Source organism: Portunus trituberculatus, chromosome 10, assembly GCF_017591435.1.
Source record: "Portunus trituberculatus isolate SZX2019 chromosome 10, ASM1759143v1, whole genome shotgun sequence".
In the NCBI taxonomy this organism is placed as follows: domain Eukaryota; kingdom Metazoa; phylum Arthropoda; class Malacostraca; order Decapoda; family Portunidae; genus Portunus; species Portunus trituberculatus.
Genome location: NC_059264.1, coordinates 1,770,447 through 1,783,076, shown reverse-complemented (window position 1 = coordinate 1,783,076; position 12,630 = coordinate 1,770,447). Strand labels below are relative to the sequence as shown.

At 42.7% G+C, this 12,630-nt stretch overlaps 1 protein-coding gene across 1 annotated transcript in view; it reads right to left on the bottom strand.

Annotated features, from left to right (window-relative positions):
- The window catches only part of LOC123501831 (vacuolar protein sorting-associated protein 13D-like), a 58,381-nt gene extending 48,315 nt beyond the window's left edge, over positions 1-10,066 (bottom strand). The window contains exons 1-14 of the mRNA XM_045250859.1: positions 9,137-10,066; positions 8,177-8,289; positions 5,679-5,869; positions 5,230-5,412; positions 4,521-4,645; positions 3,991-4,108; positions 3,504-3,886; positions 2,997-3,366; positions 2,589-2,755; positions 2,173-2,287; positions 1,652-1,854; positions 932-1,090; positions 460-532; positions 134-323 (exon numbers count right to left, since the gene is read on the bottom strand). Coding sequence (XP_045106794.1) covers positions 134-323; positions 460-532; positions 932-1,090; positions 1,652-1,854; positions 2,173-2,287; positions 2,589-2,755; positions 2,997-3,366; positions 3,504-3,886; positions 3,991-4,108; positions 4,521-4,645; positions 5,230-5,412; positions 5,679-5,869; positions 8,177-8,273 — 2,374 coding nt within the window. The 5' untranslated portion in view covers positions 8,274-8,289; positions 9,137-10,066. The remainder of the gene's footprint in view (positions 1-133; positions 324-459; positions 533-931; positions 1,091-1,651; positions 1,855-2,172; positions 2,288-2,588; positions 2,756-2,996; positions 3,367-3,503; positions 3,887-3,990; positions 4,109-4,520; positions 4,646-5,229; positions 5,413-5,678; positions 5,870-8,176; positions 8,290-9,136) is intronic.
- Positions 10,067-12,630: the final 2,564 nt, after the last annotated feature.

Genomic DNA, 12,630 nt, shown 5'->3' with positions numbered 1-12,630 from the left:
TTTCTGAAGCTGTATAAAATCACTAAATAGAAACCAGAATGAATATGGAAACATGTCATGGTACTGAAGATATCAAATGAGTCGCACATTTCTTGTACACTGTAATTTTTTTGTCTTGTACCGAATGACTTACCCTCATCCTCACTGGCAAGGTCAAGCTCTACCCTGGGGATGTCAACAGACGTGGGAGGCTGGGCTGAGCAGAACACCAGCCTTCCAAAGTCCAACACCACCAGCATGGCATTCTTGTCTTGGAAATGCTCTGGAATGATGATTTGTGGAGCCGAGATGTCCAGTTTGATATCCCATCGCTTGCGGTTTACCTGTTGAGACAAGAAAACACTGCTATTAATTCACCAAAATGGGAAAAAAACATTAAGACCAGGACATTCAGCCTCAAAGACATCCCAAAGAATATCACAGAAGACTCAAGTAAATAAATCATTGCACTAAATTTACCATATCTCCTTCCATCATTTGTTCCCAGTTCCTCTTCAACTCCTGTTTGGTCTGTTCCTTCAACTCTTCATACCTGGAACAAGAATACCACTTATATTTGTATGTGTTGACCTGCCTGTGGTTCATGGGAGGGGGAATCAACGTTCATGGTTTCCTGTCTTGATATCTACTATTATCTAATCTCTCCTTAAAACCATGTACTGTCCTTGCACTTACTACGTCTCCCCTTCTGCAAACTCCCTTTTTCACCTTCAGGTTATTTCCTCCTACATATTATTAATCCAACACCACAAGCTCGATGCAGTATAATTTTTCAATTCCTGACATGATTCTCTCTCTCTCTCTCTCACACACACACACACACACATATACACATAAACACACAGCATCAGTAAGCAAAAAAACAAGTGACTAAGTGTAAGAGTAGCAGTAGTAGGTATATGAGCGAGTGATTCTTTCCTATCTGGCTGACCTTTTCCTGGCTGCCGTGGTGAGAGCCGCCATCTGAGGAGTGAGGCCGTAGTCCCCTCCAACGCCCCGCTTGTGGTAGGGCAGGGTGAAGAATACCTTGATGGCATCCAGAGCAGCAGGATTGTACACCATATCCAGCGCTGATGAGGTGATCACCAGTCTGACAGAAAAAACTGCTTTAGAATTTGTGGTGTGTGTGTGTGTGTGTGTGTGTGTGTGTGTGTGTGTGTGTGTGTGTGTGTGTGTGTGTGTGTGTGTGTGTGTGTTTCACTGTTTGATCTGCTGCAGTCTCTGACGAGACAGCCAGACGTTACCCTACGGAACGAGCTCAGAGCTCATTATTTCCGATCTTCGGATAGACCTGAGACCAGGCACACATCACACACCGGGACAACAAGGTCACAACTCCTTGATTTACATCCCGTACCTACTCACTGCTAGGTGAACAGGGGCTACACGTGATAGGAGACACACCCAAATATCTCCACCCGGCCAGGGAATGGAACCCTGGTCCTCTGGCTTGTGAAGCCAGCGCTCTAACCACTGAGCTACCGGGCGCGTGTGTGTGTGTGTGTGTTAAAAAGACAATACTTTCCTTTTTAAAACAAAGCAGTACATGTATAGTAATTATTCACCTAATAGTTTCTTAACATAAATGTAATAAACTGACAGAGACTAACCATCTGGCAACACTGGTCACTCTCTTCTCTACTCAACCTACCTGTGATCAGCCTTGGAGTTGAACGGCCGGCACTCATAGCACAGAGAGAAGAGCGGCCCCTGGGACTTGGTTTGTGCCGGGGATATGATGCTGGTCAGTTTGGCATACATGGTGGAGGTGCGGGAGAGGGCGCCGGTGAAAGACGGTACTGGTGCACGGTTCTGGGGTGACAGCAGCTGAGGGAACACTGTATCGGGTGTCACCTAGATGGAGAAATATCAGAATGTTACATGTTACTTCACCTTTTGACAAGCTAACATATTATTACTTGAAATAAAGCAACACTAATCAAAAGAAAACATGGATGAACACAACAAGAATAGCAGACAACACAGTATTGCCACTAAGACTACATTCACACACACTATTTCCAGGGCAGTTCATGGCATTCACTCTTTCAATAACATACATACACCTACTACTTTTTACATGCTCAAATTAAATATTATCTTTCATATCACCACCTCTTTAAGTATTCACCTATTTTCTCCAGTATAGCATGTTTCCCAAGCACCACTCACCTTGTCCTTCAGCATCAGGGAGCCCAACTCAATGTCAAACTTGTAGGATTTGCTCCTTGGCCGAGACTCCAGACCCATCTTCACGTTGGCAAACTCCAGCTCAAACAGCTCAGCTCTGGTTGAGAGAGAGAGAGAGAGAGAGAGAGAGAGAGAGAGAGAGAGAGAGAGAGAGAGAGAGAGAGAGAGAGAGAGAGAGAGAGAGAGAGAGAGAGAGAGAAAACAGTATAAAATCATGCTGAAAGAATTTAGTTTCACTATTGATATCACAATTGGTTTTTCCAGATCACTGCAAACACCCAATTTCTTTCAACATGCCAAGACCATCTCCATCTACACCTTTCCATCACCTCACATAATTACAATAATTTGCATTCAGTGGGAAGCAGTTTGAGTGATGAGCCTGACACAGCACTAACCTTCCCTCTTGGTCCTCAGCACCACCCCGGCTGGAGGAGAGGCAGAAAGAGCTTTGCTTCAGGGTAAAGCTGATCTTGCAGAACACAGCATCTCTCTTCATGAATGTGTTGTTCTCAACTGTGTCCGACAGAACGTACAGGATCTCCTCCTCCAAGGACCCAGACACCTGTCATGAGAGAGAGAGAGAGAGAGAGAGAGAGAGAGAGAGAGAGAGAGAGAGAGAGAGAGAGAGAGAGAGAGAGAGAGAGAGAGAGAGAGAGAGAGAGAGAGAGAGAGAGAGAGAGAGAGAGAGATTTATATACACTGCCTACTGACTGAAATATCTGATGCTTTGAAACACTAAAATCAAAATCTCCTCCTCTACATCTATGTCACCAGTAAGTAAATGCTTCTGGGTCAACACACACCTCTTCACCCCCTGAAGGGTCTGTCTTAGGAGGAGGAGGGCATTCTTTAGCAGCTGGATCCAATTCCTCTTCTCTGTTGGAGTCTTCTGCGTCCGTGGCTGGTGGCTCCGAGGCGTACCAGCCTCCCCAGGTAGGAAACCACCGCTGCAGAATCCCCTCCCCGCTGTATGTCGGGGAGGTGGTGGGTGAGGCAGCGGGCTGAGTGTCTTGTTTGGCCTTCATCTCCCTGCCCACTCTAGCCATGGCCACTTCCCGCAATGCACACAACTCACCAAAACCCAATTCTTGCTCCAGTCTCAGCTTCTGGGCCTTGTGTTCTGCTGGTACTGTGGCTGGCTGCTTCAGATGCTCACAGTACACCTCAACATACCTGCCAGGGAACAATTACTCAGGTTAGGGAAGGTGGGAGGAGGTACAGAAGCTCAAGGTATAGTACAGAGTCCTTAACAAGAGCTAACACAGAATACAGGATCACTCAAAGACAATTAAAAATGGCAAGAGACTTACTTCACAATGTCCCTGGCCCTCTGTAGGGTGACTGGCCAGGTCCTGCCAGCATGGGTGCGGTGAATACGCTCCAGGTGGCACTGGATGGGAAACTGCCACCATTCTCGTATGTTCTCCCGCACAGGGACAGCCGGCCTCCACTTACGGTAGTGGCGAGCAAGGTCAAGACGGTCATACTCACGACTCCAGCGCACCAGCTGGCGGTACTGTGTCTCATCCAGGTTGAGGGGGAACTTATCCAGCCTTAGGTCACAGCTGATGCGAGGACTGGAGCGGGAACGCAGGGGAGCCTCACACAGGTTACGCTTGACACAGGCCGTGGCACTCACCGGAGACAACAGGTACTCGTGGTCACGCTTCTCAATGCCGGACAACATCAGGGTCTGTGAGGTTAATGTTCAGCTTCACTGGGGTGTAAGGAATGGGATGTGAGGATTATCATCATAAACTGCTTGACGATAATGAGTCTGTGTGTCTGTGCACTGACCGTTAGTTCAGGCAGAGGCTTGTCACTGTAGAGGGAAGCCGAGGTGTCCCAGTAGAGGCCCATGTTGGTCAGCTCCAGCAACTTGTAGGCCATCTTGGAGGCACTCCCAAACACATACCTGACGCAGATCAATGTCATTCCTTAAACACTCACAATTATTCAGAATTATTATGGCAATGTTTAATTATTAATTTCTGATTATTTTAATCTGTTAAGAGGATAAAGATGTACTGACATGGATATGGAGAAGCTTTTGCAACGTTTATCTTCCTTTCCTGTATCAAGGGAATACAAAATTACCAATCCTGTATCTACACCACTTGGGCATTGAGAGCTTGTTTACATATTCTAATGGCTTCATGAGTAACTGAAACTAACTATGTGACCTTCCTGACCCAAAAGAACAGTGCAAAAACACTCCTCCATGACTAACATATTCAGATTAACTAGATCCATGGGCACATTTCATACACCTCACATTATATTATGATATAAATAAATCTATGTCAAAGTGTTCCTGAATGTCCTACCTGGGTCTCCATTGTTCGTCTGAGCTCTGCAGCGCCAGGGAGTCAATGGTGAGGCCACACGCAAACACTTGGTTGGGAATGCAGCGGTCGTCCTCATAGCGAAGGTGCACATCACGGATCTTCAGCTGAGACAAAACCAAAGAATCAGAAATTAATGTTGTTGGTGGAGAGAGAGAGAGAGAGAGAGAGAGAGAGAGAGAGAGAGAGAGAGAGAGAGAGAGAGAGAGAGAGAGAGAGAGAATTTCCATGTGTTGTTTGTCTTACACTATACAAGTCAACATTCATAAAAACAGAATAAACTACATGTATGTATTGTGAAGAATGTTGTGTGTATATTACTTTCACTACATTCTTCAAGTGGTTTGTGGATGAAAAAGGTTAAGAAAACAAACCCTAAAGGAAGATAAGCTGTCAGGTAAACTCTGGAACTCCTTACCTCATTCTGTATTTCCAACTTCCTATGATTTGACTTCATTTAAGAGGGAAGTTTCAAGACATTCATCCCTTTATTTTCTTTTAACTAACTCTCTCAGACATGCAAGGGGGTTGGCAAATAAGTGGGCCTTTTTGTTTTATTTTCATTTTGTTTCCCTTGGCCAGTTTTCCCCCTCAAATAAATTAATCTTGAAGCTTCATGGATAAGAACATTATAAAGAATGCAACCATCAATCTCTCTTTGTCTTATTTGATCTGTGTTTGTGTCTCTTACCTGAATATTCTCAATGATGTTGGTCATGAAGGAGGTGCCGTAGCTGAGCCAGGAGGAGTAGGAGTTGGCATAATGGGAGGCCTCGTGACACTCCTCCTGGTCAGCCCGCCACGCCACCTCCAGTGCATCCAGCTGACTGATCTTTCGAGCCTGTGCTGCCGCTGCCTCAGCCTCCTCGTCAAACTGCACCAACAAACAAACAATACAGAATGCGAGCCACTTTTTTGGTAATTAGTTGACTTGAGAATAGGTAAAATAGGTAGAATACATAGCATTAGCAAACAGATACACTTATTTTCAATTTTTTAGCCTTCTCTATAGATACCAGTAAGAAAATAATGACCCCATACTAAAGATGCAGTGTAATTTTATACCAGTGGATAATGTCCTTCACAAGACTTCCCAACCCTGACCACAAGATTCATAACGTAATACAAGAGACCACGTACTTCCTCTAACTTGATGGGGCCGGCCACCAGGTAAAGTTGCTCAAACATAATCACCCAGGGCTCAGAGCGCAGGCGGGACACAGGGATCTGCAGTTTGACCCGACCCACAAAGCCCGCCAGCACCTCCATGGGCATGTCCAGGTGCCGCAGCGCATCCTTCCGCAGCGGCACATTCTCCAGCTCCACCTCCCCTACGTGGCAGATAATGAGAGGTAAATAGGTACGCTTAATCCTGGGTCATTCAACTGTGGTGGTTGTTACATTCGGACATAACTTATGGGTGTACTCTTACCTATATCTCGAGAAGTTATTGAGATAGCGAGATATGATTCTTACCCAGGTAGTAATAATGGCTAAAGAAGAAAATTAGACTATCCAGAACATTCTGTATTTATTGGTGTTATTGACATTCATTGTTAAAGAGGATGTGATGGTTGTTACAAAAATGCAACACAGAGTTTGACTTACTGCTATACATGTGCAAAACTCCGCAAAAATAAAGGGAACTTTCAAAATATCTTACATGGAGGTTATAAAGGAAGCATTAAGCTATGCAAATATGTATAGCTTCTGGCAAATTTCATTTAAGTTTTTCCTCAAAAAAAAAAAAAAAAAAAAAAAAAAAAAAAAACTGTTGCGGTTGTTACACTGATTCCTTTAAGCAAAATTAATGGCAATAACATAGTACCAGAACATTATAAATGTGTGTATATATATATATATATATATATATATATATATATATATATATATATATATATATATATATATATATATATATATATATATATATATATATATATATATATATATATATATATATATATATATATATATATATATATATATATATATATATATATATATATATATATATATATATATATATATATATATATATATATATATATATATATATATATATATATATATATATATATATATATATATATATATATATATATATATATATATATATATATATATATATATATATATATATATATATATATATATATATATATATATATATATATATATATATATATATGTGTGTGTGTGTGTGTGTGTGTGTGTATATATATATATATATATATATATATATATATATATATATATATATATATATATATATATATATATATATATATATAAATGCACACCAAATGGAAGCTTAACTCTTCAATTTTACACGGGAATTAGCATCAGAAACTTTAAGAAGAAGAAATGAAGCTACCACAACAACAAGAAACAGACAACAGCAAGCAGTGTGATTGACAGCTGTGACCTTTAACTTTTCCCTTTCTTCACACCTCTTATCTTCTCTCCCATCCTTTTTGCCTAACACAGCCAGGCTTTCCTCCATCCCTTGTGTCTATCATATTACTGCTATGATCTATTCAAACACTGTTTTTTCTCACTACCTTCATCATCACAACTATACATCACCCAACTGTCTATAAGCCTCACTATTGGTAACATAGCATACAATAGCCACACATTTTGGAAGATGTAGGTGTTCCTGTGAATATTTGGCACTCGGAGATTCCTTACAATTATGTCTTCTTGAACAGTGTCACAATCTCCATTCTTTAGAAACACAAACAAAACACAGATTATAGATGGTAACAGCATATACACACAGATTGACGGTCTGTTACGATAGTTTCATTTGCATGATGAAACGACCATAAAAAAAAAAAAAAAACGTAACAACCGCGACGTAATTGCAGTAAATAGATAGCTAGAGAAAAAAGGCAAATGGTGCATAGGTACCCCCCCCCAACTAAATCTACATTGGATATGAAGTTGTATTAATTTGCTGCAAAAAATCACTGCCCTATACAAACAAACATCACTTTTTTGTCGTGGCCGTTACATCAAAAATTGATTCATATGATAAATTATTATAGAGTACTAAATTGCTTAGAATTGCCAACAACATCCTAGCCTAATACAGTGATGGCCATACTTCTAATATACATTGAAGTCAGAATCAACAACCTTCCTTGTAATGAAAGAATGGAAAACTATAATTAGGGTTTTTTTGTGAAAAAAAATTTCACAATTTTCTTGAACTTCAAAAGCCTCAAACAAAAATTTGGCTTGATATTTTTCAGTTTTCTCTTCAATTCAGAAACTTCAGGCTTTCAGCTTTAATTTGATATATTACAAACATAGTTTAGACCATTTTTCAACTTTGACCCTCAGGTTGACATTAGCATGGCCCTTTAACAGCCATATGCAAAAATTCACAGCACTAAAAGCAATGAATGACACCTTCACAGCACCTACAAGAGAGAAAGGGATGAAAGGGATAGATTTTGCAATTTCTAGCCAGTAAAATGTTTGGTTGTGGCTACAAAACAAAATAAAAGTGTCTCTGGTAGCTTAGTGATTATGGAAAAACATACCAAAAACCGCTCAATGAGTTAACCAACCAACACACATACACACACACACACACACACACACACACACACAAAGTAACATTTCACCTTTGAGGAGGCCAATGGAGAGCTGATCTGTGTTGAGGTTTTCCAGATATTTTCCCAGGTAGTTGTTGAGAACCCATGTTGCCAATCCCTCCAACATCTTGCCACCACAGGATCTACAATGAGGTGGTAACACTAAAACTCACTCTTATCAAGCAAGGGTAAAATAAATCTACATAAAGTTGTTTCCATTTTGACTTTATTTTTTAGTTACCATGGCTATGTTATTTCCTAGCATGGCTTTTTAATTACAATTGTTTTTTTGTATTCAGCCATGATGTGCCCTAGGATTGCACGAATTAAGGATCTCTGAAATTAACTATTGGTAAATTTGCAGTTTCAACCAATATATATATACCCTTTCTTCTATTTCTTTTTCCCTATGTCTAACAAGCTTGGGGACCTCTTGGGAAAGTGGGGTCTTAACCTAACCTAACCTAACCCCGTTTTCCAATAAGGTAAAATGGGGTTAGAAATGCTTGTAGAAGTGTGATCTAGACCGTAAGAATGTGTATAGTTAAGTGTGGTGTATTGGTTGAAGCTGCAATAATTCCTAACTATTTGCTATGTTATGAAAGATGTGGCAATAGAAAGACTAGTGCTAAGTGAACCGTGTAGCTATGTCACTGTACATGCAGGTCACACCCACACACTGCAGTGCTTACAGTCTAGACTACAATAATGAGACGTCATTAACCCCTTCAATACTGAGACGCATTTTTTACCTCCATTTTTGGGTATGATTAGGTGATTTTATTGACATTAGGAAGGGTCTATGGAGGTGAAAAAGATTAATGGCCAGAGTCTTTACTATTCTAATCCTCACATTTGTTTCTGATGCTGTATAAAATCGCCAATATAGTAAAAGGAATGAATAAGAAAACGCGGCATGGTACTGAAGGGATTAAGGGGTTAAGACCGTGTGTATTGATGTGATGACGCAAGAGGCCGCCGTGATGGTACCTGTAGTGTGTCTATGTATGTAGATGTCCTGGAGTGATGGGAGTAGCCGCAGTATCTGACATGACGCCTTCCTTCATTGTATTCACACCACGTCACGACACTTGGCTGACACTGCAGTCATTTGTCAGTAGTACAGCTCCGGGATCAGCTGGTACTGACGGGGAGCCGCTCCTTGTTTTGGCTTTTCTGTGACGTGCTTGGCCACCTCTCGCTCCTCTCATGTGGCGTTCCAATACTAATTTGCTCTTCACGGATCACATGATTGACACATCTATTGTACTGGACACATAACAAAGAAAGCAATCACTACCTGCCACTATATCTACTGTGTGATGGATTATATTGCTGATGGTTGCGAAAATAGGCATTACGTATGTGGTAAGTTAGGTTCAGATGCTGCGCGCGAAAATCAAAATCTCGATCCAGGATTCTGATTGATTGATTGACACATCTACTGTTGGATTTAGATTATACAACAAAGGAGGAGGATGGAGCCTGCCACTCACCCCCGGACAGAGAATGAAGGATAGAGACACAGTAGCCTACAACAAATAGAGGATACAAAGTTGCACACAGAGATACAAAGGAACCATGGCATAAGAGCATCACAGCGAGGAGCGAAAGAAAAAAAAAAAAACAATAAAGATACATGCACTTCACTCTAACACAAGCTCACAATCTGAAGTTGCTGTTACTGTTATCTTTGTCATCACCATTACTATCATCATTCATTATTCTTATTCCTAAAGCTTTTAAGATAGTTCCTGGCGACAATAGGAACTTTAGCACCCTACGGGTAGTTATCCTACGGAACGAGCTCAGAGCTCATTATTTCCGATCTTCGGATAGGCCTGAGACCAGGCACACACCACACACCGGGACAACAAGGTCACAACTCCTCGATTTACATCCCGTACCTACTCACTGCCAGGGCCCATTGAATTATAGGGTCCCTCCACGCGCAGGACTGGGTAGCCGTGGGCGGGACCAAAGCTATGTGACGTCACGGGGAGCTCTGCTGGGAGGTGCGCGCGCTCTCTCTCTCTCTCTCTCTCCCAGCAGAGCTCCCCGTGACGTCACAGAGCTTTGGTCCCGCCCAGGGCTACCCAGTCCTGCGCGTGGAGGGACCCTATAATTCAATGGGCCCTGCTCACTGCTAGGTGAACAGGGGCTACACGTCAAAGGAGACACACCCAAATATCTCCACCCGGCCGGGGAATCGAACCCCGGTCTTCTGGTTTGTGAAGCCAGCGCTCTAACCACTGAGCTACCGTGTGTGTGTGTAAAACCACCACGAATACATATAATCAAATTAATGATTTATTTTCATTCATATTTTTCAGTGATTTCTGTATCTTCAGTAATTTGGAAGGGCCTGTAGCGTGTGTCTGCTGTCCTTTACGCAGCGCAGGGATGAGTCGGTGCGCCCACACCTTGAGCAGCCTCACTCCGGCACGCAGGAGGTTGTCAGCTCTACCGAAGATGACCTCAACCAACTGTAAGGAAAGCCGCAGGAGTCGCCGCAGGAAAGCTAGTGTCAGGAGGGTTCTGTCTCGGAAAATGAGCCTCGCCTGCCACTGCTGCAGCCACGGGGGGAATCTGAAATACAACTTCACGAAACTTTTGGTGAAGCGGGACGGGAGACACCTGGAGATTAGTAAGACGCCCCTACGGTTCCTGAGATTCGGAGCGAATGTGCAGATAAAGATTACGAGTCGCTTCAGACTCTTCCGCGAGGAGTACTGCACCACCAGGCGAGCCAACGACTTGCAGGCGGCCATGGTGGTGGTGTTGACGGTGCTGATGCCCTGTGCTACCCGCCGTCGCACGGCTGACAGGGACTCCACCGCCACGCTTAACACCAGCCTCATAAACACCGCCATGGCTCCAAGGGCGGCTCCGGGGCCCCACATGCCGTGCTTCTGAGGGATGTCCAGCTCATGGCGGCGTCCTCCTGCTGGTGTGACGGTGTGGTGCACGCTGGTGTTACGCTCAGATTTTTTTGTGTTTGTTTGGTGCATGCTGCTGTCACGTTCAGACATTTTTGTGCTTGTTTTCCTTTCCATGATACAGGTTTGGTTCTTGTTACACTCTATGGACACTCTTTAGCTCTATGCGCGGTGAATATCAAGGCACATTTCTAGGAGTCACTGTTGGATGATGGGAATGTGCAGGCAGTACAGCTGCCATGAGCAGTTAGTAATTAGTGTACATGCGGGCACTGCATGACAACATTTTCCATTATTAATAGCTTGTTGTTATTATCCTTTGTCCGTCTTCCGGTACACTTAGTAGCCTACAGTGTGCTTCCTCTCACAGCTTTGGAGTGGCCGCGGGCACACAGCCACACACCGACACTGCGTACTGTCAGCAGACTCAGCAGCGGTACACTACAGGTACACTGGTACAGCAAATCACCATCGGTGTAGGACAAAACCACAACTACCACCATCACCACTACCATTACCATGTACATTGCCACACACTCCTATCTGTAGCAGTATCCGCTATCATCATTGTATCCTGTGTGTGTGTGTGTGTGTGTGTAATTCACCTCGGTCGCCTGATGGTCACCCAGCCAGTCTTCCCCATCATGGAGCGAGCTCAGAGCTCATAGACCGATCTTCGGGTAGGACTGAGACCACAACACACTCCACACACCGGGAAAGCGAGGCCACAACCCCTCCAGTTACATCCCGTACCTATTCACTGTTAGGTGAACAGGGGCCACACACTAAGAGGACTCGAACCCGGCCCTCTCGATTGTGAGTCGAGCGTGCTAACCACTACACACGTGAGTGTTTCACTGTTTGATCTGCTGCATCCGATCTTGGGATAGGCCTGAGACCAGGCACACACCACACACCGGGACAACAAGGTCACAACTCCTCGATTTACATCCCGTACCTACTCACTGCTAGGTGAACACCACCTACACGTCAAAGGAGACACACCCAAATATCTCCACCCGGCCGGGGAATCGAACCCCGGTCCTCTGGCTTGTGAAGCCAGCGCTCTAACTACTGAGCTACCGGGTGTGTGTGTGTGTGTGTTACCTAGTTGTAGTTTTACAGGGCCTGCCACTGGGCTTTACGCTGGTATGGCCCCGTCTCCATATCTACACTTATCCAATTTTTCTTTAATTAAAGCAATGCACACTCGTTGGTGACACCACTTCCTCACTCAAACTGTTCCAAGTTTCAACACATCTTTACGGGAAACTATATTTTTCAAAATCACTCAGTGTGTGTGTGTGTGTGTGTGTGTGTGTATTGATATATAAACAAATAAATAAATAATAAATATATATATATATATATATATATATATATATATATATATATATATATATATATATATATATATATATATATATATATATATATATATATAAACAGCAACATCAATAACAACAATAAAAGTAGCAATAATAATATTGATATTAATAATATTGACAATAATAATATAATAATAACAATAATAATGATGATGAT